The 23,004-nt window shown below is 39.4% G+C and overlaps 3 protein-coding genes across 6 annotated transcripts; all 3 read left to right on the top strand.

The window, feature by feature from the left end:
* Nucleotides 1–82: 82 nt before the first annotated feature.
* On the top strand, nt 83–5,851 carry drc3 (dynein regulatory complex subunit 3). Of its 3 annotated transcripts, XM_085158120.1 has the most exons (12): nt 86–929; nt 1,023–1,139; nt 1,251–1,417; nt 1,501–1,647; nt 2,124–2,243; nt 2,331–2,432; nt 2,535–2,720; nt 2,817–2,948; nt 3,114–3,184; nt 3,427–3,550; nt 3,878–4,009; nt 4,474–5,851. In XM_085158120.1, the coding sequence occupies exons 1-12, from the start codon at nt 770–772 to the stop codon at nt 4,567–4,569; spliced, it is 1,554 nt and encodes a 517-aa protein (XP_085014246.1). In that variant the 5' UTR covers nt 86–769; the 3' UTR covers nt 4,570–5,851. The 3 variants fall into 3 exon arrangements, with proteins under 3 accessions (XP_085014245.1, XP_085014244.1, XP_085014246.1); XM_085158118.1 differs by having other exon boundaries at nt 84–929; nt 2,124–2,432; XM_085158119.1 differs by lacking the exon at nt 4,474–5,851 and having other exon boundaries at nt 83–929; nt 2,124–2,432; nt 3,878–4,453.
* A 6,074-nt stretch (nt 5,852–11,925) lies between these two features.
* On the top strand, nt 11,926–17,356 carry gid4 (GID complex subunit 4 homolog). 2 transcript variants are annotated; one of them, XM_085158129.1, is made up of 6 exons: nt 11,926–12,327; nt 12,748–12,807; nt 13,587–13,694; nt 14,396–14,497; nt 14,594–14,724; nt 15,631–16,909. In XM_085158129.1, the coding sequence occupies exons 1-6, from the start codon at nt 12,103–12,105 to the stop codon at nt 15,635–15,637; spliced, it is 633 nt and encodes a 210-aa protein (XP_085014255.1). In that variant the 5' UTR covers nt 11,926–12,102; the 3' UTR covers nt 15,638–16,909. The 2 variants fall into 2 exon arrangements, with proteins under 2 accessions (XP_085014255.1, XP_085014254.1); XM_085158128.1 differs by lacking the exon at nt 15,631–16,909 and adding an exon at nt 16,916–17,356 and having other exon boundaries at nt 11,927–12,327.
* A 2,165-nt stretch (nt 17,357–19,521) lies between these two features.
* Nucleotides 19,522–22,967, top strand: noxo1a (NADPH oxidase organizer 1a). Its single transcript, XM_085158124.1, has 8 exons — nt 19,522–19,835; nt 19,938–20,018; nt 20,119–20,191; nt 20,295–20,478; nt 20,693–20,883; nt 20,956–21,063; nt 21,191–21,308; nt 21,797–22,967. The coding sequence occupies exons 1-8, from the start codon at nt 19,770–19,772 to the stop codon at nt 22,551–22,553; spliced, it is 1,578 nt and encodes a 525-aa protein (XP_085014250.1). The 5' UTR covers nt 19,522–19,769; the 3' UTR covers nt 22,554–22,967.
* The last annotated feature ends 37 nt before the right edge of the window (nt 22,968–23,004 follow it).

Genomic DNA, 23,004 nt, shown 5'->3' with positions numbered 1-23,004 from the left:
ACAATCGATGTCAGTCACAGTTAGTAACTGAAGCTATGTTCAACAAACCTTTCCTACGTGCATGCATTTTATTTATTACAGAGGGGAATAATAACTCTAAACAGCTAATAAAAAACAATGCAGACAAGGATTAAATCCTTGAAATATAAAAAATGAACGTTCATTGTTGTTGACTATAAATAGATCATATCTTGAAAAAGCCACCTACCCCCCAAAAAATTCACAAAATGTGTGATCCCAACTAAACACAATTTCAACTTGTGGTGCTTTTATGAATATAAGACATACATGCACATTACAAGATAACCTCAGACTTAAAAGACAGAATTTATGGTTAAAGCAAAACTCTTACAGAGTCTTGTCTCAGGTTGATGCCTTTTTCAACGGGATCAAGTACTTGAATGCAGCTTAAAGTGAATCTGTTGCTATGTAACTGAGCGTAAACAAAAGGGGTGAGTAGCGGCATACTGAATTTATCGATAACACCAGCTGGTTTTCTGTATTTTTAAGCGTTTTACGGGGACAAAAACAGCAGTAGTTAGGTTTGGCTAAATTCATTTATTTATATCTTAGAGAGCCAATGACGGTTTTTGGCAGTATATTCACAGCAATACCCTCAAATGTGCATACAATGATATGGAAAAGCATTTACCCCCTTCCTGGTTTCTTAAGTTTTGTTTGTTTTTAATGACATATTTTTCTTTTCTTTCTTTTTATTATCAGAGTGTAAAGTGATGCCAAGTCTGTCTCCGGGTCACAAAACAGCAGCATGAGCTCGGAATATATTATCTCTGAGCCCACGTCGATGGACAAAGAGATCCTGCAGCATGCTGTGCAGGAACAGTTTAAACCAGATCACATCTTGCGTTTTCCAGATGCGAGCCAAATCCAATTTAATGAAGTCCAGAAATTAAGACTGGAGTACAAAAGTAAGGGAAAATCATGAAGGTGATGAGGAATGTAGCAATGTTTAGCATGCTGATTTTGTTTGAGTGAGAGGATGCTTTTTTATACATTTTCAGACATCCTGAGGATTGATCACTTATGGGACTTCTCATCTTTGTCCAAACTTGAGTTAAATAACAATGCTATAGAGAAGATCCAGGGACTGGACCATCTGATTAATCTGACGTGGCTTAGTAAGATACAAAGTTTGTTCTTGTTGACCAAATGATGTGTAGGCACTGCCATCTTATATCAGCTCAGAATCTACTGGTAATGATTAGAGTCATTTCGAATGTGTCCCTCAGATCTGTCATTCAACAAGATTGAGAAAATAGAGGGTCTGGAGTGTGTGCAAAAGCTTGAAGTGCTGAATCTATCCAACAACAAAATCTCTGTCATTGAAAATATGAACACACTTGAGAACCTAACTCATTTCTTCATTTCAAACAACCTAATTGGACAGTTGGATAATGTAAGAAACTTTTCTGCATTTGCAATGCAAGTATGGGGAAACATTCATGTGATAATGTTTAATTAACCTAATGCATTTCAAAGGTGCTCTACCTCAGGAAGTTCAAGAACCTGGCAGCGTTCAACCTGTTTGGAAATCCTTTCCTAAACGAGGGTGATTACAGATTTTTCATCGCTGCCTACTTTCCAAAGTTGATGTTCCTAGACTCCAGAATACTTGACCAGAAGACAGTAAGTGCAAACCCAATCTACATTTTTGTTCTACGCTTACCTTTAAAGTAGCATTTACATACATATTTACAGAGTATGAGTATACCCAAGCCTAGGACATGTATGAGGACAGTGAGACAGTGGTGAGGTGTGCAGAAGGAGTGACAAATTAGTTCAAGATGGGGATGGGATTACTCCTGAGCCCCTTTTTGTTTGCAGTGGTGATGGACAGGTTGACTACGATGTTTGCAGATGAAAATGTGATCTGTAGTGAGAGTAGCGAGCAGGTGGAAGAGAGTCTAGAGAAATGGAGGTGTGCTCTAGAGAGAAGAAGGAAGGTCAGCAGAAGCAAAACAGAGTATGTGTGTGAATGAGAGGGAGACAGATGTAACAGTAAAGCTGACTGTACCCAAGCTTGTTTGAAAGTCATCCTCATGTGCATTTATGAATTGCTGGTTGATGCAGAGTAACAAAATTTTATTTCTGTGTATGTACAGAGAAAGGAAGCAACTATCAAATATCACTATGTCCTTGAGAAAATGAGACTTGAAGAGCTGGGGCTACACCAGGCTGATGAGGCTCGACAAAGACACGAAACTGAGCTAAAATTACACCGAGTACTATCTTTTTTTTGTGAGTCATCTGTTGATTTGTATACATACAGTCTGACACTTATGTTTTCTTTTTTGTTGTTTTTTGTGCAGGATGCCTTTGTGGAGTTCCTTAATGGCTCTTCTCTGTTTAGGACCATGTTTAAAGATGATCCAAAAGCACAAACACTGCACTGTGCACCAGGAGTGGATTCTCTGATTCAAAGATATCTTTTATCATCCTGGTTTCCTGCATGCGTGCATTGTTATTATTGTCATAGTACAAGCTAAACCAATCATTCCTTTTGGTTCCTTGACCTTGCACTTACATTTGAGCACCAAATGGGGGAGCTGTGTACACAGTTATTTGAAAGGGGCTTGGCTGAGCACAAACGAAGGGAGACAGAGGTGAAGTCTTTCTTCAGTTGCCAAGAAAAGGCTGTGACAGACTGCCAGGAGAAGGCATCGCAGATGTTAGCAAAGTTTAATCATGAACACAAAGAGGCAAGCAGGGAGCAATCGCCTTTTCCATGTGCACAGTGATTTACACGAATGCAATGACTCGGCATGAGATGATATCTTGTGTTTTCTCCTTTAAAGCGGACAGAAGAGTTGCAGCAGTTATCAGACCCAGAGGTACGCAAAGTCAAGATTGACCACTGCAATGATGAAATTAACCGGCTCTGTAAAAACCTCATGACACTGGAGTTTCAGCTGGTCAGCGAGATGGAGGTTAGCGTATGCTAGAGTTTGTACACTTGTATAATTTGTAAAATATCTCAATGAAATCTCATGAAATTTCTTATTTTATAAATTATGTTAAAATACTTGATATGTCATGAGACTGTATGTCTGTGTTTCACATTTAATCAAAGTGATGCTTCTTGGTCATTTTAGGAGAAGATCAAAACTTTTGAGAGCAGAATCTCAGACATGGTTAAACACTTCAGTGAAATCGCACAGGGGATATATCCTTTTTTTTTTAACAAGAAAATAACAGAATTGCCTCAAAAACATTCTAAAAACACTCATTACTGTATGCTAGTAATTATATAGTCATGAGCACTCCGACTCACTGGTGTCTCAACTGGATAAGCAGAAGAAAGTGGTTCATTAACTCACCAGAGTGTCGTAGCACAAATGTGGGTTTAATGGGGTTTAATCAAACAGATGTTTTCCTGTGTGAGTGATTTCTTTAACAAAACAATACGTTCTCCCACTGTCGAGATCTTGAAGATGACTATTATCAGAAGATGCAAATAGTTGCTGCTAAAATCTTGCAGACAGTGGCCAGAGACGCCCGGAAGGAGGACTTGCCAGATGATGTTATAATGGTCAGTGTCGTCCTTTATAAGCCAAACTGGTATTACAAAATATATGGTTACAAATATGTGGCTGAAAAAACCCCCCTGCAAGTTTCTGTCTCTGTTCTGGTCTTTGTTAATCTAACAGATAACTGTGCATGAATAGAGGGTGCAGATCATTGCGTGTAGTTTTCAAAGAGTGGAAAAAAGAAAAAGAATCAAAGAAAATACAAAAACTGCATTATATTTTTTTCAATTCCAGATCAAGTATAATATATTTCTTCAGGTGAGCTTAAAACATGGTGTGCTAACAGTATCACTGGCCTCATTCTGTCACTCCTATGTTTTATATTTTAGCTGTTTGAAGACAGAGATGCAGTGATAGATGCACTGGCCACAGCCCACAATAACCACCTCCTGAAGATCAATGACCGAGAGACTCAGCTGACTACAGGCATCAGTGCCTGGAAGGAGGCCCACATTAAGGGGGTAGAGAACTAAAATTACATTAAACAAACAGTCTAATGTAAAGTCGACATATAAATCTTGTACTTACCGTCATTTCTTTATATGTTGCTTCCAAGTATCCAAATCTTTTTGTATTTTTTAAGATATCTTGAGCAGTAGTTCTGTAGGATTTCCAATAGTGTTTCTTGAGAGAACAGAATCCAAAGAAGAGATTTGAATGTCCTTCAACTATTCCTGAAAACTACGACTAAGAGGGTTCAAACTGTGTTGAAGAATAAAGGTGGACATAATAAATACTGATTTTCAGGCTCTGCTTTGTTTTCCAATTGTTTTTTACGCATTTCAATAAATCACTGCATGCATTTCCCATTTTCTTAGCAAAATATAAAGAAATGAGAGGGTGACTCAAGACTTTTGCACTCTATTTTAATATTTCTTTGATCAAAGACTATTTCTTTGTTTGATGGCTTTGTTGCTTTTTACAGATACGAGATGAGGAACTGAAGCGGAACCGCATGAACATCTCAGACATCCACAGATATGTGGATAATTTGAGGGAGCAGGTGGAGGAGTTGATATAGTGGAAACCACTTGGCGGCCTCAAGAACACTTCAAAAACCACTGTCAGCAAGCTTCGTGTTGCTGAAAAAATATAATGATAAAGAAGGGCGCATTATATGCTTGGAAGCCTTAATTAATGGGGTTCGAACAGTTTTGTGTAATATTTATGCACCTAATAAAGAAGAGCCAGATTTTTTTCACAGAATTAACAAGATAATAGGGGATCATGAGGGGCAGGTAATATTGGCTGGAGATTTCAACCAGGTGATGGATGGGATAATTGATAAGAGCAAACCCAGGGGTAGGTCTGCACCCAGGGACAGAGAGGCTGTTCATTTACTGACACAGGATCTTTGCCTAGTAGACATTTGGAGGTTAGTTAATCCTAGTTCAAGGGAATATACATTTTACTCCAATTGTCATAAAACGTATTCAAGGATAGATTTCGCCTTAATATCAAAGTCTTTGGTCGATTCAGTTGTCGACTGTGAGATTGGTGCCATTGCCATTAGTGATCATGCCACGGTAGAGTTGCAAATTGATTTAAACACAGATAGAACAAAGAGGGGTCGCTGGAGGCTTAACACGATGTTGTTGCAGAACAAAAGTTTTAGTGAGGAGTTAACAAAGGATCTTAAAATTTTCTTCGAAATCAATATGGGTTCCACAGATAAAGTAGCCACAGTTTGGGAAGCATCTAAAGCATATATAAGAGGAAAGATAATTGCATATGCAACAAAAGTTAAGAAAAGTGATCTAGAACGGGAAAAAACCTTAGATAAAGAAATACGAGAATTGGAGAAGGATTTAGCAAGACAATACTCCAATTATAAATACCAGACTATATGTAAATTAAAATACCAGCTGAATAACATTTATAACAAAAAGGCAGAATATGCCTTATTTAGGCTTAAAACCAAATTTTATGAAGGTGGCGAAAAGAGTGGTAGACTATTGGCAAGGCAACTGAAGCAGCAGGATAATTTAAATAATATATCTATGATTAAGAAAGACAGCCAAGTGGTAACCTCATCAAAAGAAATAAATTCAATTTTCAAATCATTTTATCAAGATTTGTATACCTCTGCCGGTGCAATTAATGAGGGGGAGGTGAAGACTTTTTTTTCAGGTCTACAATTACCTACTCTTTCTGAGGAACAGAAAACAAGATTGGATGAACCTATAACTGAAGAAGAGGTCAGGGCAGCGATCTCATCAATGAAAAATGGAAAATCGCCAGGCTTGGATGGCTTCCCGATTGAGTATTATAAGAAATATATTGATATTTTAGCTCCAGTCTTGCATAAAGTTTACCTTGAGGCACTAGAAATAGGTTCCTTACCGAGTACATTTAGTGAGGCACTAATCTCCCTCATTCCTAAAAAGGATAGGGATCTATCGGACCCATCAAATTACCGACCAGTAAGCCTTTTAGGCGTTGACTGCAAAATTTTGACGAAGGTTTTGGCCTTCCGCCTGGATCAAATATTACCAGATATCATCAATGGTGATCAGGTTGGTTTTATTAAGAATAGGTCCTCCGGTGATAACATTAGAAGACTTCTTCATCTCATGCACAAAAGCAAATCTAGTCTAGCTCCGGTTGCGGCCTTCTCGCTGGATGCTGAGAAGGCTTTTGATCGGGTAGAATAGGGCTTCCTTATGACAACCCTTGCAAGGTTTGGGTTTGGGCCTGGATTTTGTAATTGGGTCAAAACTGTATATGCAAGCCCAAGGGCAGCAGTTTTGACAAATGGATTGGTGTCAGAGTTTTTCCATCTCACTCGCGGGACCCGGCAGGGGTGTTCTTTGTCCCCGCTGCTTTTCACAATATTTCTGGAACCACTGGCCTTGGCTATTCGAGCTAACAGGGATGTCAAAGGTGTTCATGCAGGGGGTATCGAGCACAAGTTATTTCTATATGCTGACGACATCTTAGCAGTATTAACGGATCCCATACAGTCTCTACCAGCACTACTCACATGTGTTGAGTCATTTTCAAGGTTGTCAGGTTATAAGATAAACTGGTGCAAATCGGAAGGCATGCCACTATCAGCATCATGTCATTCTAGATGCATTACTCCATTCAATTTTAAGTATTTACCTTCAGGTATGAAGTATTTAGGAATATTATTAACACCCAAACTGGAGGATATTATGCTTTCAAATATGGAACCTCTCCTCCTAAAGATAAAAACAAATCTGGAGAAATGGGGTAAATTGAATCTTACACTATGGGGTAAAATTAATGTGATTAAAATGATGGTGGCCCCACAGTTCAATTATGTTTCCATGATGTTACCTGTAAGAATTCCTTTACACATATTTAGTCAATTTGAAAAGTTAATTAAAGATTTTTTGTGGAATAACAAGAAGCCAAGAGTGAATATAAAGAAAATGTGGGCCTCTAAAGACATTGGGGGAATGGCCCTCCCAAATGTGAAGTTGTATAATTTAGCTTTTGAAATGTCAAGACTGGCCAAGCACTGGACAGGTTTGGACTCTGAGCTGAGCTGGAGGAAGATCGAACAGGAACTAGTGAGCCCTGTTACACCCTTGGATGTTCTCTCACAGGGCTCGGCAATTAATGGACAAGACTTTCATAATAACCCAGTGCTCGGGTATTCTAAAGCTGTCTGGGTAGAGGTGCACAAGGTGTGTGGAGCATCTCATTTAAGACAACCTTATACCTCGCTATGGAACAACACCGCTGTACAGATTGGGCGAAAAACAGTGTTCTGGAAGGAATGGCTTGTCAAAGGCATACACAGGATAAGTGATCTTTACTCAGGGGGAGTGTTTATGTCATTTGCTGAAATAACCCAAAAATATGGTTTGATAAGAGAAAATAATTTTTGGAAATATTTACAAATAAGGGATTGTATTACCAAAGGAAAATTTACTCAAAGCTCAAATATGGTGGTGGAGTTTTTAGAATTGTCCAATACAGCACATAGAGCAGCTGTTTTCTACAAACTGTTTAACAATCCAAAAAAAGAGATATGTGAAAACTTGAGGATTATATGGCAGAGAGATTTGAGTTGCGCAATTTCTAAAGAAGAATGGTGTAGAATTTTGTCATTCTCTGATAAATATATAAGAGAGGCCAGGGGTAAATTTACTCAGTATAAATTAATACACAGATGGTACTTTACTCCATCCAAACTTTACAGAATGGGAATCAGTCCCAGTAATATATGCTGGAAATGTAGTTTAGATCCAGGGACATTTATGCATGCTATTTGGGAATGTGGGAAAGTTTATCCCTTTTGGCAAAAAGTATTGGACAAAATAGGAAGGTGGATTGGTTTGATAATACCCTTGTCACCAAGACTGTGCTTATTAGGGGATCAGTCGGTGTTACCTGGGGTTTCAAAGTATGACTTTGTGGTTATAAAGGTGGGGGTGATTGCAGCGGCTCGAGTTATTCTCAGTGTATGGAAGGAACCATCTCCTCCAGAATATAATAGGTGGAAGGAAAATATGCTGAAAATGGTGTCGTATGAAAAATTCTTGGCTAGGATTAATGATGATAGGGAGGGTTTTGACAAATCATGGGGACGTGTTTTTGGCTGAGATGGTTGGAATTTATTTGGTCAGGGAAGTTATCTTTAGTTAAATTTTATGCTTGCTGCGTTGTATGTTTGTTTAGGCACTCAGTAATGGAATAACTTAAGATTTTATGGTCCTTTTTTTGCGGGTGTACCGATAGTAAGTATTGAAAATAGAACCAAAATGCAAAGGTGAATTAACCATGGGATTGGAAGCTGTCTTTTCTTTTTTCTTTTCTGTTGTTGTTTTGTTTGTTGTTTTGTTTATGTTTTCATGTGGTTAAATGTTAAAAACAAATAAAGACTTCAATTACAAAAAAAAAAAAACCACTGTCAGTGAATACAGTTGTATTCACAAATGAGGGTTCAAACACTACCAATAAAAGAGAAAAAAAGATACAGAGCAAGAACCTATACTCGGGGCATGAGCTACTGTGCTGTGAAAAAGTATTTAACCCCTTTCTGATTTCTCTGTTTTGTGTGTGTGTATTTATCACAGTGGCTCTGTGATGTACTTGCACACTCGTTCTGCAAATGAAAGGTTGCTGGTTCAGTTCCAGGCAGAGACACAAATCCCCTTTGGGGGAAGGAAAGGCACCTATACAACCACCTCTGCTCACAACAAAGAAAACTGCAGTTCACTACAAATGAATTCAGATGAAGACAACATCAGTTGCCCTGAATTTCTCTGTAAAAGATTCATTTATTGGTGAAAAGGCCAAAACGACCAAGGAAAGATAAGCAAAACGGTGGAGTGTAAACAAGGAATCTTAAAATCCAAAAGCCCTTGAAGAAGTGAAAAGTGGAGGTCGTAGGTCAAAGAAATTGAATAGAAAATAAAGAGAAGAAAGTTATAAGTGCAAAGCGGGAAGTGCTGAATGTCAAGAAAGCACAGAAGGGGAAGAAAAGGAGAAAGCAGCAAGCAAAAATACAAAACAACTGTTGGAAGTGCAGAAAGCATTTGAAGAGGACAAAAGTGTAACACTTCAAAACACAAAACGGGAAGCGGAAAATGCCAAGAAAGAATTACAGGAAGTCCTTAAAGCGCTTGAAGAGGAGAAAAGTAAAATGCAGGAGGCAACAAATGAACTAGAGAATGCAAAGAAGGAAGCTGAACAGCTAAAGAAGGAGTTATTGAATGTCCAGAAAACGCTTGAGGAAGAAAAGGGGGTAAACAGGAGGCAAGAAATGAGACTGAAAATGTAAAGAAGGCATTGTTAGAAGCTCAAAAAGCACTTAAGGAGGAGAAAAAAAATGCAATGCAAAATACAAAGAATGGTGAAAATATAGAGATCAAATTACTGGAAGCCTGGAAAGCATTGGAAGAGGAAAAATGTAAGATAAGATAAACCTTTATTAGTCCCACACGTGGAAAATTTTGGTCAGTGTGCAATGCAGTAATGTATTCACATGTTTGTTTGTTGATGTTATTTTTTGTCAGAGACTGTTTGCAAACATCTCTTGCTTTCATCCCCCTGACCCCCACCCCTACCCCTGCCCCATTTCTTCCCACCACCCTACATCATCCACTGATATTCCTGACTTAGGAAACACCCAAGTGGACATTTTTTACATAGAACCAAATGTACTGATGAAGACATCATGGCCACAAGCTGCCCCAGACCATCCACACTACCACCACCATGTTTGACTGTTGGCATGAATAAACTAATATATTGGTATAAGCATTATAATGGTATAAGCATTAGTCTAGAAAAGATGGTGGTGTATGTGAATAACGTGTCTTCTTTTTTCCATCATGGATGTTTAACCTGTATTTGTGGACGGCACAGCGAATTATGTTTTTTTGGAAGCGTTCCTGAGTCCATGCACTGGAATAGCACCTGTGTGTAATGCAGTGATTTTGAGCCTTGTCTCTTAGGCAGAGATTTTCTCTGAATCTATTGATGATTTTATGTGCCGTGGATGAAGAGATATTTAGTCTTTACAATTGCATGTTATGGAACTGAAATTGCTACACAATTTGTATACACTGTAGTGATGGGATTTCCGGCTCTTTTTAGAGATCCGGCTCTTTCGGCTCGGCTCACTAAAAAGAGCCGGCTCTTTCAGCTCCGAACCGGATCTTCAGGTTGTTTTGTTGCTTTAATTATTTAATCATTAACAATAATATAAAATTATGCAGAAAAGGAATTACTAATGTAAAAAAAAGTGGTTTTATTTATATATGTTTATATATGGCCCCTAGAGACAAAGCACGTACAAACTCTAAAGCATATACAAACTCCAAAAAGCACGTACAAACTCCAAAACACATTTCTAGCGTTAACTGAACTTCCAAAACAGAGCTACCCAGATCACTTAAATTACACAATTGAAAGCATGTGCGTATTGTTTGTGCATTTATAGACAAGCACTCATATTTATTCAAATAATTAAAAAAAAAAAAAATTCATTTACCTGTTACTACCACACACCAAATCCGGTTGTTGATACTTGCTGGCTTGTGTAGCCACTAGGTAACAAAAGCTCAACACTGCACCCTAGCATCCTGGAGTACTTCTGTTGTCTTTTTTGTACGTGATTCTGAGTTTTTACGTGTTTTGGAGTTTGTACGTGCTTCTTAGTTTTTACGTGTTTTGGAGTTTGTACGTGCTTCTGAGTTTTTACGTGTTTTGGAGTTTGTACGTGCTTCTGAGTTTTTACGTGTTTTGGAGTTTGTACGTGCTTCTTAGTTTTTACGTGTTTTGGAGTTTGTACGTGCTTCTGAGTTTTTACGTGTTTTGGAGTTTGTACGTGATTCTGAGTTTTTACGTGTTTTGGAGTTTGTACGTGCTTCTTAGTTTTTACGTGTTTTGGAGTTTGTACGTGCTTCTGAGTTTTTACGTGTTTTGGAGTTTGTGCATGCTTCTGGGTTTGTAAGTGCGTCTGAGTTTTTACGCGTTTTGGAGTTTTTACGTTTTTTGGAGTTTGTACGTGCTTTGTCTCTAAGGGCCACCATAAATATACTTTATTTATTCACTCCACATAAAATGTAATAAATAAATCATATAATACAAAGAACAACTATTTACATTTTAAACTTTTAACTATTTGAATTTTCAGCTTTTACCTTTTAACCAAATTTAACGTGAAACAACACAAAACACTGCAAACCACAACACAATTAAATATAAATTAAAATATGAAAACAAAAAGAAGATGCACATTCTCTGTCATATGGGCCTGCATGATTTCTGAATCCTTCATCATCTGCAACTGAAAATAGTGGATGATTACTATCCCTTTCTAATGTGACTTTGTTGTCCCTCGCTCTCTTTCTCTCTGGCTCTGTTCCTGTGCTGCTGCGAGTGTAATTAACGCCCCTCCCCCCTCTGCCCAGCGCAAAGTACAGGCCGCGCATGCGGAGTTTAGCGGAAAAAAGGGCGAGAGAGAGGGTGAGAGAAAGAAAAAAAAAAAAACCTCGGCTCGCGTCGTTCACTTCAAAGAGCCGGCTCTAAGAGCCATTTCGTTCGCGAACGACCCATCACTAATACACTGGGGGTTTCCAGATTGGTGAGCCGTTGACCATTCTCCTCTTTTGTTTACCCAATTATGTTATTGAACTGCTGTGAATTAACCTTAATTGATCTCAACACTTTCTAAAATATTGTATGATTCTATGTGTGATTTCAGCACTTCAGACCCATATTTTTTTAAATATACTAAATAATGTAAACGTGAGTTGGTCGCTGTCTGTGTTAAAGTGTATAAATAAAGCTACTGTTAAAAGAAAAAAATCTTGAACTGCGTGAGATTTGAATACAATACCCAGAATGACTTTCGGCGCCTTTTCCAATAAGAATCCAGCTGAAGCAGCCGCGCGCCAGTTCCCAGCCAATCAAATTCAGGGAAGAGGCGTTTGGCAGAAGCGAGTTCTCGGACTAGGTTTTCATTTGAGCGAAGTTTTGGAGCTCTGAGAATTTACGTAGCTGACAGGCCCTCCTGTGTCAGCACCCACTTTTTCTCTCTGCAACTGCGGTGTTCCCGGTGACAAAGCTCATGACGGTTGCTGACGGTGGCACCTTATCGCTCGTCATGCCCGTCCGAGCAGAGTACCGCGGCACCACCCGATCGGCCTGCCCATCCTCGGCCTGTCTCGTCCCCCCTGCCCCGATCAACACCCACCAGCCGGGGGTGGCCACCTCGCTTCTGTACAGCGGCGCACAGTTTCGTGGATACCAGAAGAGTAAAGGCAACTCGTACGACGTTGAGGTGGTCTTGCAGGTAATTTTGTGGTCCTGTATAGTTATATACAAAGTCTGCATATGAGTAGACTCTGTGCATCCATAGTTGCTAACTTGCTATCTTTCCAGATGTTAGCTGCATTAGCTCGTTTTTTGTGTTTTGTTGCTTTTCGTACATGTTGAGCAAATTTTGAGCTAGCTTAGATGACCTTATGTCTTCTTTTGGAGTTTGAATTTGAGACAACTTGGCTTTAAAAACCGATGTTTCACAGACAAGTTGGCGTTTAACCCCCCCTCAAAGCTACCTAAATTGCAGTATTAATATAGCAGCTGGTGTTGACACAGCTAATATAATATTTCCCATCTCGGTGAGCTTTCCCACCAACTTACAGTTTTCTTGTTACCATGAAGGATTTTGTGCTTGTCATGTGGAACCATCAATAAAATGTGTCTTTCTCAGCATGTGACTGTAGAGGACTCGTATTTGTGTGGCTACCTGAAAATCAATGGCCTGACTGAGGTAAGTCTCCAAGCTACATCATGAGTAGTAAGACTTACCTTTATTCTTTTGAAGTCGATCCACTGACTGGTTTCCGCTCGCTTTAAGCAGGCTGCAATGTGACAGAGTACATTAGACCAGTGGTTCACAACGTTTCCACTTCAAAAGCAAAAAATCTTAAAAAATGTAATCAATCAACTTATGAGTAAAAGAAGAGCCAAGTTTAACTGGTTGCATCAGCCAACTTTTTTTTAACTTTCCCGAGAACAATCCCATTCATTCAACTTAAGCAAAGTAGATTTGGCTAGATGTGAGGCCTTTAGGGCTAACCACACATGCTTAAGCTCAAGTGTCAGCTGTATACCCATTACATTATGTAACATATGGAAGCAAAAAGGTCAGGGGGATCTTGGGTTAAAGTTCAGCTTTGGCAGAGCGAGTGAAAGATGAGAAGTCAGGTTGTGAGTGAAGGAGTTGTATTAAAGCTCACCTGGTATCCATGAGAAAATTAAAGCAAGGGAGCATTCCGCTTATTGCCGCTTTATTATTTTTATGTTATACAGTACCATATTTTAAGAAATTGTGAAAGCAGCCAGATGAAAAGGAATAATACACTACATCCATTCTGCTGATCCTGAAGCTTAAGCCCTGCCTATCAACATGTAAATCACAGGAAATCTGGACATTTGAATAAGCTATTTGCACAGTGCAGGATAAATGCAGTTTTAAAATGAGTACCAAATCACGTTGCGAACAGTGTCGTTTTATCTTTCCCTCCTGATTCATTCTGTGTCTGGCAGGAGTATCCGACTCTAACAACGTTCTTCGCTGGAGAAATGATCAGCCGGAAAAGGCCATTTTTAACTAGAAAGTGGGATGCGGATGAGGATGTGGATAAAAAACACTGGGTAAGTCCTGCTGATTTTTAATTTACTTTAACTGATGCAGGAAGTGCTGTTAATAATTTTGCAATGATCAAAGAAGTAGTAGTTGATCAATAAAGTGCATGAGAACAAAAAAAGTGCTTAGTTTTCTTCATCATTGATTTTTAAGTTTTTGGACATGTGTCAGTTTTCTCTAGCTTGGAAAACTGGATACCATGACACAGCTTTTTCTCGAAAGGGCACAGTTAAAGTCGCCACAGCGCGTGCAGCTCCTTATCTAACCGAATTTCCCAGAGGAACCCACCCGAGGGATTAATAAAGTTTTATCTTATCTCTTATCTTAGTTTGAGGGCAGTTTGTGTCCTCATGTCTTTCAGGAAAGCCTTTCCTAATGTTGTGTGGGGAGGTCATTGCTTCGCCATTCCTAATTTTTCAGCTAACAATAAGTGTTAAATAACACCTATACTACTTTATCCCCTACTTTATCTTCTGCCATGTAGAAGATAAAGTAGGGGAATCAAACAAAGCCTATTTCACAACAGTTTTGGTTTTTTTGACCTGATATTAAGGAGTATGAGTAGCACAGGTGTTACTAATGATGCAGTGCCTTAATTAATGTGATTGCTGACACCTGTTTACCAACTCTTTTACAGCCAAATGGTTACTGTCAGAAGATCTGTTGCAGATGTTGGTATTTATTTCCTGCTCTTCTGTTTTGTCATCAGAGCAAGTTTAAGGCTTTTTGCAAATATGCCAGGAACTTCAACTCTGATGACTTTGACTATGATGCACTGGAAAACAGTGACTATATCTTCATGAGGTGGAAGGTTGGCACTCTGTCATTCATTTTAGCTGTGAAATTAATTTGTGCGTGTTCTCAGCTTGGAGTCAGACTTTAACCTCCGCTCTTGTTGTGCACTCAGGAGCAGTTTCTAGTTCCAGACCACACGATCAAAGATATCAGTGGTGCCTCCTTTGCGGGTTTCTACTACATCTGCTTCCAGAAGTCCACAGCCACTATTGAGGGTTACTATTATCATCGGAGCTCAGAGTGGTAATTACTAATCATTAAAACAGTTTTCACACATGCACCCTCAGCCGCGTGACTTTGCATCCATGTGTATGTTGGAATGTTGTGTAAAATTTTGCAAATCGTAAACTTTTATTCACAGTAGTACAAATAAAACAGATCAAATGTACCATTTTAAGAAAAACATTAACTCATTTGTAATTTGACGCCAGAAACGCATCTCAAAAGTTGTGAAAGGGCTGTGTTTACCAATGTGTAGCCTCCTGTTTTCTTAATCTTCTGTAAACTACCCGGAACAGACAAGTTCAGCTGCTGGACTTTCGTCTTCATAGAATTTAGCTGCCCAACAGTCCAGAGTTGGCTTTGTTGTACATTTTGTTTCACTATGTGCCAAATGTTTTTAGTTGGTGAAAGGTCTGGACTGCAGGCAGGCAGTTCAGCACCTGGACTCTTCAACTATGAAGCCATGCTGCTGTAATTGATGCAGTATATGGTTTAGCATTGTCTGGCCAAAATATTGAAGGCCTCCTGTGGGGAGAAAAGACTTATGGATGAGAGGATATGTTCTAAAACCCGCATATACCTTTTAGCACTGATCGTGCTTGTTCCAGATGTACAAGCTGCCAATTATAGGCACTAATACACTCATATACCAGAGAGATGCTGGCTTGTTAGAGTATTGCCAACAAGCCAGGTGGTCAATCTCCTTTTTTGTCAGAAGGACCAGCTTTCTTATTTTCCAAAAGGTATTTCAGTTTCCTTGACCTTCAACACAATCTGAATTAGAGAAGCAGAAACAAATGGATTGATGATTTGTAGTCTTGTGTGCTGATTTCTTCAGATTCTCAGTCTTTGATATGATACTGTAAATCAGATATTCAGTCGTCACAATTCTGTGTTATGAAACGTTTTTCTGAATTTGTTCAATAGTTTCTAGATGCGGTTTCCTGTCGATTGCTAAGCTCCAACCATCCTTGCTTCTGGGAAACTTTGCCACTTAGATGCACTTTTCAGACATGTTGTTACATCAACTTCAAAATGAGTTAATGTATTTAAGTGTTACACTTGTGCCGTTCAAACACACTGTTTCAGAACACTGTTATGAAATTTACAAATCACTGTTAGTTTTGTTTGTTTTTATTCATTTGTACAAGTTTTTTGGTATTGGGATTGTAAAGGAGAAGAGTAGCAGTGGTAATAAATGCTCTGCTACTGAAAGTAAGCCAGGACTATATGGTGGCTATAATAGCAGAAAAATATAAATTGGGAGGTGGTGCAAAGTGGGAATAAATTGGAACAGTGTCAGGGTTATTATCTATCACTAGAGGGAGTCATCCCAATTTGAATAGGTGGACTCACACAACATTGATATAATTCCTGAAGGTAATAATATTTCCTCATGTTTACTTAAGTTTTAAATTGCTTTCAACAGTCCTTTGTATTCTTTTCTATCACTTGTTATGGCCTCATATTGCTGTCATTTCACTCATGTTACTGCCTGAAAGCATTGTAAAACCTACACAAGTTGTAATGTTTCTAATCTCTCTCTGTGTGAAGCACATTTACTGTACTTAGAATTAAATGTGCTATATAAATAAAATTGCCATTTGTACTATTAACTCAGTCAGCCGAAGGACTGATGGGCTTATTCCATCCCAAGGCATCAGTCACCCGCAATTGACAAAAATGACTCCTCCTCCTACAGTTTTAGAAAGAATTTAGTCAAACGTGCAGACAATGATCACTGTATGATTCTTTACCCAAACCATGCTTGATGTTTAGGGCATAGCTGCCTTTTTACAGGCAAAATTCTTAAACACTGATACATTGTGGTATAATGTGCACAATGTTTGGCTTAATTATTGCAGCAGATGAGATCAGGAATGTGTTTCCAGAAGTGTCTCTCTCTTTGCCAGTTGTTTACTTTTTCAAAGTAAAACTGAATCTGCACCATTTGCAAAAACTTTGTTTTCTGAGTCTTAAAGTACCCAAGTAGTGCCGGTTACTTTACAATGCCAGTTACTTTAGCTGGATCCTGAGAGTATAAAGGAAGCATGTTGGTGAGACCTTGTCTAATGTCAGGAAGGGCTACTCAGACGATGCCTGGATGAGATTCTTCCAACTTTATCTGGAGTGAAAACAGCTCAAGTTTGCAGTTTTTCACATTAACACATGTCTGATGATTGGGTTTGTTTTTCCAACTTATTTTCTGCAGGTACCAGTCTTTAAGCCTGAACCATATTCGAGAGCACAGTATGCCTATTTATGAATTTCGGTGACATGGCTGCGCAGGGATGCGGAGTGACATAAAAGAAGGTTCATGCTGCCCTGTGCTTAAACGGGATGGAGAATCCTTTAATGCCAAGAATGGAGGTGACCAATTTTCCTCACTGGCAAGGAAAAACACAGCTGGTCAGACACTCTTCTGCTGGACTGATGGAAAGAAGGCACAGATGAAGAACCATAAGGAAGATCTGTGAGACGTGGAATTTTCTCACAGTTGCTGCGGCAGATTGAAATTTGTTTTTTTTTGGTTTTGTTTGTTTGTTTGTTTGTTTTTCCTGCACTTGTAAAAAAAAATTCCTCAGTAGTTCAAAACAGATTTCCTCCATTTGTTTCTGTTAAGACAAAGTGTTGCTTTTAAGAGTTGGGGGGGGGAGAGAGAGAGAGAGTAAAGCTTAATATATTTATCTTATTTGAAAGATACAAAGTCTTTGAGGACCTGTGATGATTAACGAGTTAGACGCGCCACAAGCAGAGATGCATGAGAGCTTTTATGCAGGTTCTATATGATCAGGGATGGTATGCTGCTGTAATGTTCAGGCAATATGTATTTTAGTAATCCTGATATGGATGAGCTGGAAACGAGTGAAAACCTTGTTTGCAAAAAGCTGCAGCTTTTTGAAAAATCATCTCAACTTTGTAAAGTGTTTATCTATGCAAGCCAAAGATTAATAATGGGTCGAATTTCTTACACCACTTAATTTTTGTTTTTATTTTAATTTTCAGATCATATCTGTTTAAGGGTGATTTATTTATTTTAAATCAGGAGTAAAATGTAAAGGGGGGGGGGGGGGGGGTTTAATTATACTAACCATCAACCCGAAGCACAGCAACCGTAATCAGTGACCCATAATCTAGTTGAGATTGAAGGTTTTTTTGGGGGGGGTTTGTGCCGAGTAAAATATTTCTGGGAAGAGTTTAGAAAACGTCAGATTTAACACAAGAAAATGAACGCAGAGCTCTGACTGCAGTGTCACAAATTGGAGAATCAAATAATGTGTTGCTGTAATGTTTAAAAGCACCTGTGTGTGGTTGTGAAAGCTTGATGGAAAAAGAATAAAACCACCTTTGATGCTTTAGGAAAAACCTGCTGCCTTACAATTTTAACTGTAAAGCTCCTTCTGTTGTTTTTAAGATGGGTGATAGTTTAATGTTGCTTTATTTGAAATCATGAACATTTAATAATATGAGAGAAACTGTGTTATCTGGCTAAGCTAAAGCTCAGATCTCGGGTATAAGTTGATATGATGTGCGAATGCTATTCACACTACAGTCTTAACTCAAGCGAGGAGATCGCAGATTAACAAAAAACTGTAAAATGTGCAATGTAGAAGAAATGTTTATTTTGGAGTCTGTAATTAAGTCATGACAGAGAAGTCCTGCTTTATGAAAGATGGTGTATTCTAACTCTGCTGTGAGGAGAAATAAATAACTTTGATACATGTTTGTATGGTTGGCTGCTCTTTAAAGAGTGTTTTATAATAACAAAGCGATTACTTGGTACAGTCTGGATCACATGTCACAGCAGCTAGCAGTAGCTGACCACACAAACCAAACTGCTTTTCTCTTGTGACTATCTCAGCTGATATCAATACTGTTGTTTAGCTGTTTGGGCAATAGTCCCGCTTTGTAGTCCCTCTAACATGCTGGAAGTGCTGAAAAGTCAAAGTTAGCCATTGTTTGAGTCTCACCTCTGTTTCAGCCTGCACTGAATGAGGAAGTAGTCACTAATGCTAACTCTGTATCACAGTGACCATGAGAAAGCTATTTATCAAGACTTGCTTAAATAAAAGAGTTTTGCATTGTTAAACATTTCACTGGTTTGATCTTCCTTTAGCGTTAAATGCTAAGAGAAAATAAAATATATCTATGTTGAGCTGCTTCAGCTTTTATTTTTTTTTAAACAACATTTAACCGAATGAAATGGGCAGAGACTAAATGAATATTTTTGCTTTGGGGGTTATCCGCAGGCTGCTGATGGCAATCAAAGAACATAAAAGTCTAGAAAGAAAACAAAAATTGTCACCACGTTGGCCTACGTGCTACAGATCAAAATTCCTCAGAAGACAGGAAGAAATATTTACAGCCCACAGAGGAATTTTTTCCAACACTAACTTCCTCATCTGGCTTTAACAATAGAATAGAATAGAATAGAATAGAATAATCCTTTAATTGTCCCACAAGGGGAAATTTGGTTGTAACAGCAGCCAAAAAGACAAATATACAAACAAACAGTACACAGGACACAATGGTGGTTTCTTTCTTAAGAAATTAGTTATTAGTTGTCTGCAGCAATACTTTATGGTTTGTCTGGTTTTAGACCAACAGCAGGAAATCCAATAATTACTCACGCAAAAAAAAACTTTCATAGGCGTGCATAATAAATCCATATTTATATATCAGTCAAAACTGTATGGATTTAAAAGAAGTGGTGCTCTATATTAGAAATTATATAGAAAGAGAGAAAATCAGAAGTAAATTCTGTTCTTTTCAAAAATGAACACTAAAAAAACCAAAAACTACAGTTTTATATAAATATCAATATAAATTAAACTTTTTGTGAAAATATATTTTGTGTGATATGCACCAAAGCTAATTTGCAAGAATTTCCAGCATGTACACAACTGCAGATTTCCCCCTCTTGTTGCCTACGTAAACCAGAGCCACACCTGCTCCGGAGGAGGAAGCATAAATTCACCTGCAGAGCCTCACTGCTTCAGTCACATACCTGGAAAAGGCTGAGCTAGTTTCACTGCAGCTCCCAAGCACCCATCTGTGCTGTTATTATGGAGGCTAAGCAGTATCCCATAAGCATCCATCTAGTTGGAGTACTGCAGAAGGAAAAGACCAAAGTAAGCAGCAAAGGATTTTTCACTTTCCTGGTTTTATGTGTGGGTATTTTTATTAAATAAAATGCGTGCCTCTCCTGAGAAAAGCTGCCTTTTCTTTTCCAGTTTTACAAGACTTCTGTGCTTTGGTCCGACGAGAGCAGTGTTGTGATTTACAGACGTTTTCGAGAATTCATGAAAATGCACGTGAGTATAAAACACCTTCTTTCTTTTGTTTTTTCCAAGTTGCACATATCCAGGTAACTTTTGTTTTTGTTTGTTTTGTTACTCAAATTATTTCTCACAGAAACAACTGAAGAAAGCATTCCCACCGGCAAACAAGCTGAGAAAATCTGACAGAATTGTCCCCAGATTTCGAGGTATGTTCGGGTCATGTAGACCACACTTGCTGCTTTACAAGAATCGCATGGTTCACTTACACACCGATGGGATTGTAACTAAAATCGTTCTCTGGGATTTCAGAGGGGGGGGCGAAGCAAAAAAGTCGAGGGAAAGCCCCAACCAAGTCACTGGTGCGCCTGAAATATTTGCAGAAATATTGCAATGCAGTCCTGTCCTGTGACCAGCGAGTGTCTCAGTCTGCAGAGCTCATCCAGTTCTTGAACCCTAAAGAGCAGGACCTGCAGCCGGACTTTGCCAAAAACGGGTACGGCTAAACATTTGTTACACAATAAATGTTTTATAATAGCTTTTAGTTCAAGTTACCCACACAGATCGAATTTAGGGACTGTAACATTTGCAAAATCTTGTATCTGCAGGTTCAATCTTCTGAGTGCACGAGTACATAAATAAATATGTATAATGCAAGATGAATGCATGACTCTGACATTGTGCGTGTCTGTGTTGCTCTTCCTCCTCAGCATCATCATCATGCCCCCGGAGGATGAACTCAGAAGCGAAGGACTTCACGCAAACGCCGGTGAAGTGACCCAGCCGTTTATCACAGAAGCATACACGTGTGTCGCCCCATATGAGACCAAAGACTTCAAGAACAAACCTTTGAAAGTGGCCATGGGTGACAAACTCGATGTGGTCATCAAAGACAAAGGAGGTGAGCCGACAGCTTTCAGTTAACACGGATAACTCAATGTGAGCAGTAAAATGCATGTTTCTGGTGATTCAGGATGGTGGCTGGTGGAGACTGAAGACAGGCAGATGGCCTGGTTTCCTGCACCCTATCTGGAGAGGACAAATGATGATAATGAAGATCATGAGGAGATTCCTGAAAAAGGTACACATAGTTACAGTTTTTCTTGTACCCTTTCTCACGACATTGCACTCTCATTATGTATTTCCTTATTCAGTGAATATCATTCATATTGCAAAGCATTATGTCTACTCCTTCATTCTCTCTCCAGGAGCACTCTACACTGCAGTCAAGAGCTACAAGGCCACCAAAACTGACGAGGTGACCGTAACCATAGGTGCTGTGGTGGAAGTCCTGCAGAAGTCTGAAAATGGCTGGTGGCTCGTCAGGTATTCTGTATTTTGTTACAGATTCTTGCAAGCCATGAGAGTTGCAGCCACCCAGATCTTTCTCTGTGACTGCCAAAAAGCCAGAAACACAGGTTGGGTCGCATGAACATTAGTACGCAACGATGAACAGCTGACAAAAGAAAAGACAGGCTCAGTGAGTGTCACTGCCCTGTCAACCAATCAGCAGAGGCAACTCAAATGAGATGAATAATCTATTTTAAGCCCAGACAGTTAATGACTGATTATGTTTTCCTTTGAAAAAGAAATTTAAATCTCTTCCTAATTTAAAAAAGAATAAAAAGCAGAATTTTGTACCATTGCACAGCCTGCTTTTACTGGATTTCTTTCATAACATCGGTTGTCATGGCTTAAAGTAGTACAAAAGGCCTGACACTTATGTTATGTAGCCATGTATGTGGAAATAAAAGAACTATGCATGATTTCCAATTTTAAATTACTTTGATTTCTTCATTCTTGTCATCTAACAGATCCAGTGGAAAAATGGGTTACATTCCCACTATGATACTGCAGCCCCACCGCTACCCTCATATTCATAACGCTTCTCATCACCTGGATCAGCGCCGCCACACTTCCCTTCTCGTTCCATCCTCGAATCTGGAACAGCATTCCCAACTGAGCCTCTCCCAAGGAAGCCTGCTGCAACATCCCCCCATAAGGTCTTCGTCACCTCTCCTGATCCTGCCGGAGAGTAGGCAGAGGTCTGTGTCTCTTGAGGTTTTGTCTGAACAGCCTCATGCACAGCCTGCTGCAAACAGTACCAGTGCTGCTACAGATATCTCAACTTCACCCACCTCTCCCTCTCACCCTCCTCCGCCCATAATCACCGTGAAGATGGATGGAGAGGACGAACAACGCGTCCTCTCCAGGAGTCAGACAGAGGATAGTGAGGATAGCTTTATGAGCGACAGCACCGACTTCAGCTTCAGTGACGACTCCAGCTTTAACTCGGCCCTGAACCTGAGCCCCACTGCCAATGATGAATGGCTGCGTCTCAGCCGCACGCCTCCACCGGGGACGAGCAACACCCTCAGCCCAACGAGCGGCTCAGGGGGGAGGCTGATCTCGAGTGTCTCTGATCCCATGCTCTACAAATCACCCAAAAAACCAAAGGTGCCACCCAGACCGGGCGCCCAGGAGATCCTCTCCCGGTGTACTTCTGTCACCCGCAAGAATGCAGCAAAAGGTGCTCTGTCACCCACACAAGCTGAGATCATCAGCCGATAAAGTTCCTGTTTGAAAAATAAAGCTTTATTTTTGTTACTGTTGGAGTTATAAAAGTACAGAACAACTGTTCTTTTGTTTTAGATGATTAGATGAATATGTGATAGCTCCTGTATCATCACCACTTTGACCAATCGATCATTTAACATGCCTTGTTTTATTTTCCATACTGGAAGCCTTTTGTTGTGCCTTATATGCATATAGTCTGTGTAGATTCCACAAACGATGGCTCATCTGCTCATTTTGACTGCAGGAAAAGTAAATGTTTGTCTGCATACCAGTGTGTGGAAGTTGTTTAAATTCCTGTTGAAAAACCTTCGCAGCCTATCCCGCCGCCTGCATGTGTGGATAGTCAACACAGAACACACACTTCATTATCTGATCTGGGTGCACTCGTGTTACTGAGTAGCTGACAGCTAGTTGAGCTGGTTTATTCAAGACTGACATTTCCCAT

The sequence above is a fragment of the Neolamprologus multifasciatus genome, chromosome 4 (assembly GCF_963576455.1).
Source record: "Neolamprologus multifasciatus chromosome 4, fNeoMul1.2, whole genome shotgun sequence".
NCBI classification, from domain to species: Eukaryota; Metazoa; Chordata; class Actinopteri; order Cichliformes; family Cichlidae; genus Neolamprologus; species Neolamprologus multifasciatus.
Note: the sequence above shows the minus strand (reverse complement) of the source record. Positions and strands in the feature narration are given on the sequence as shown.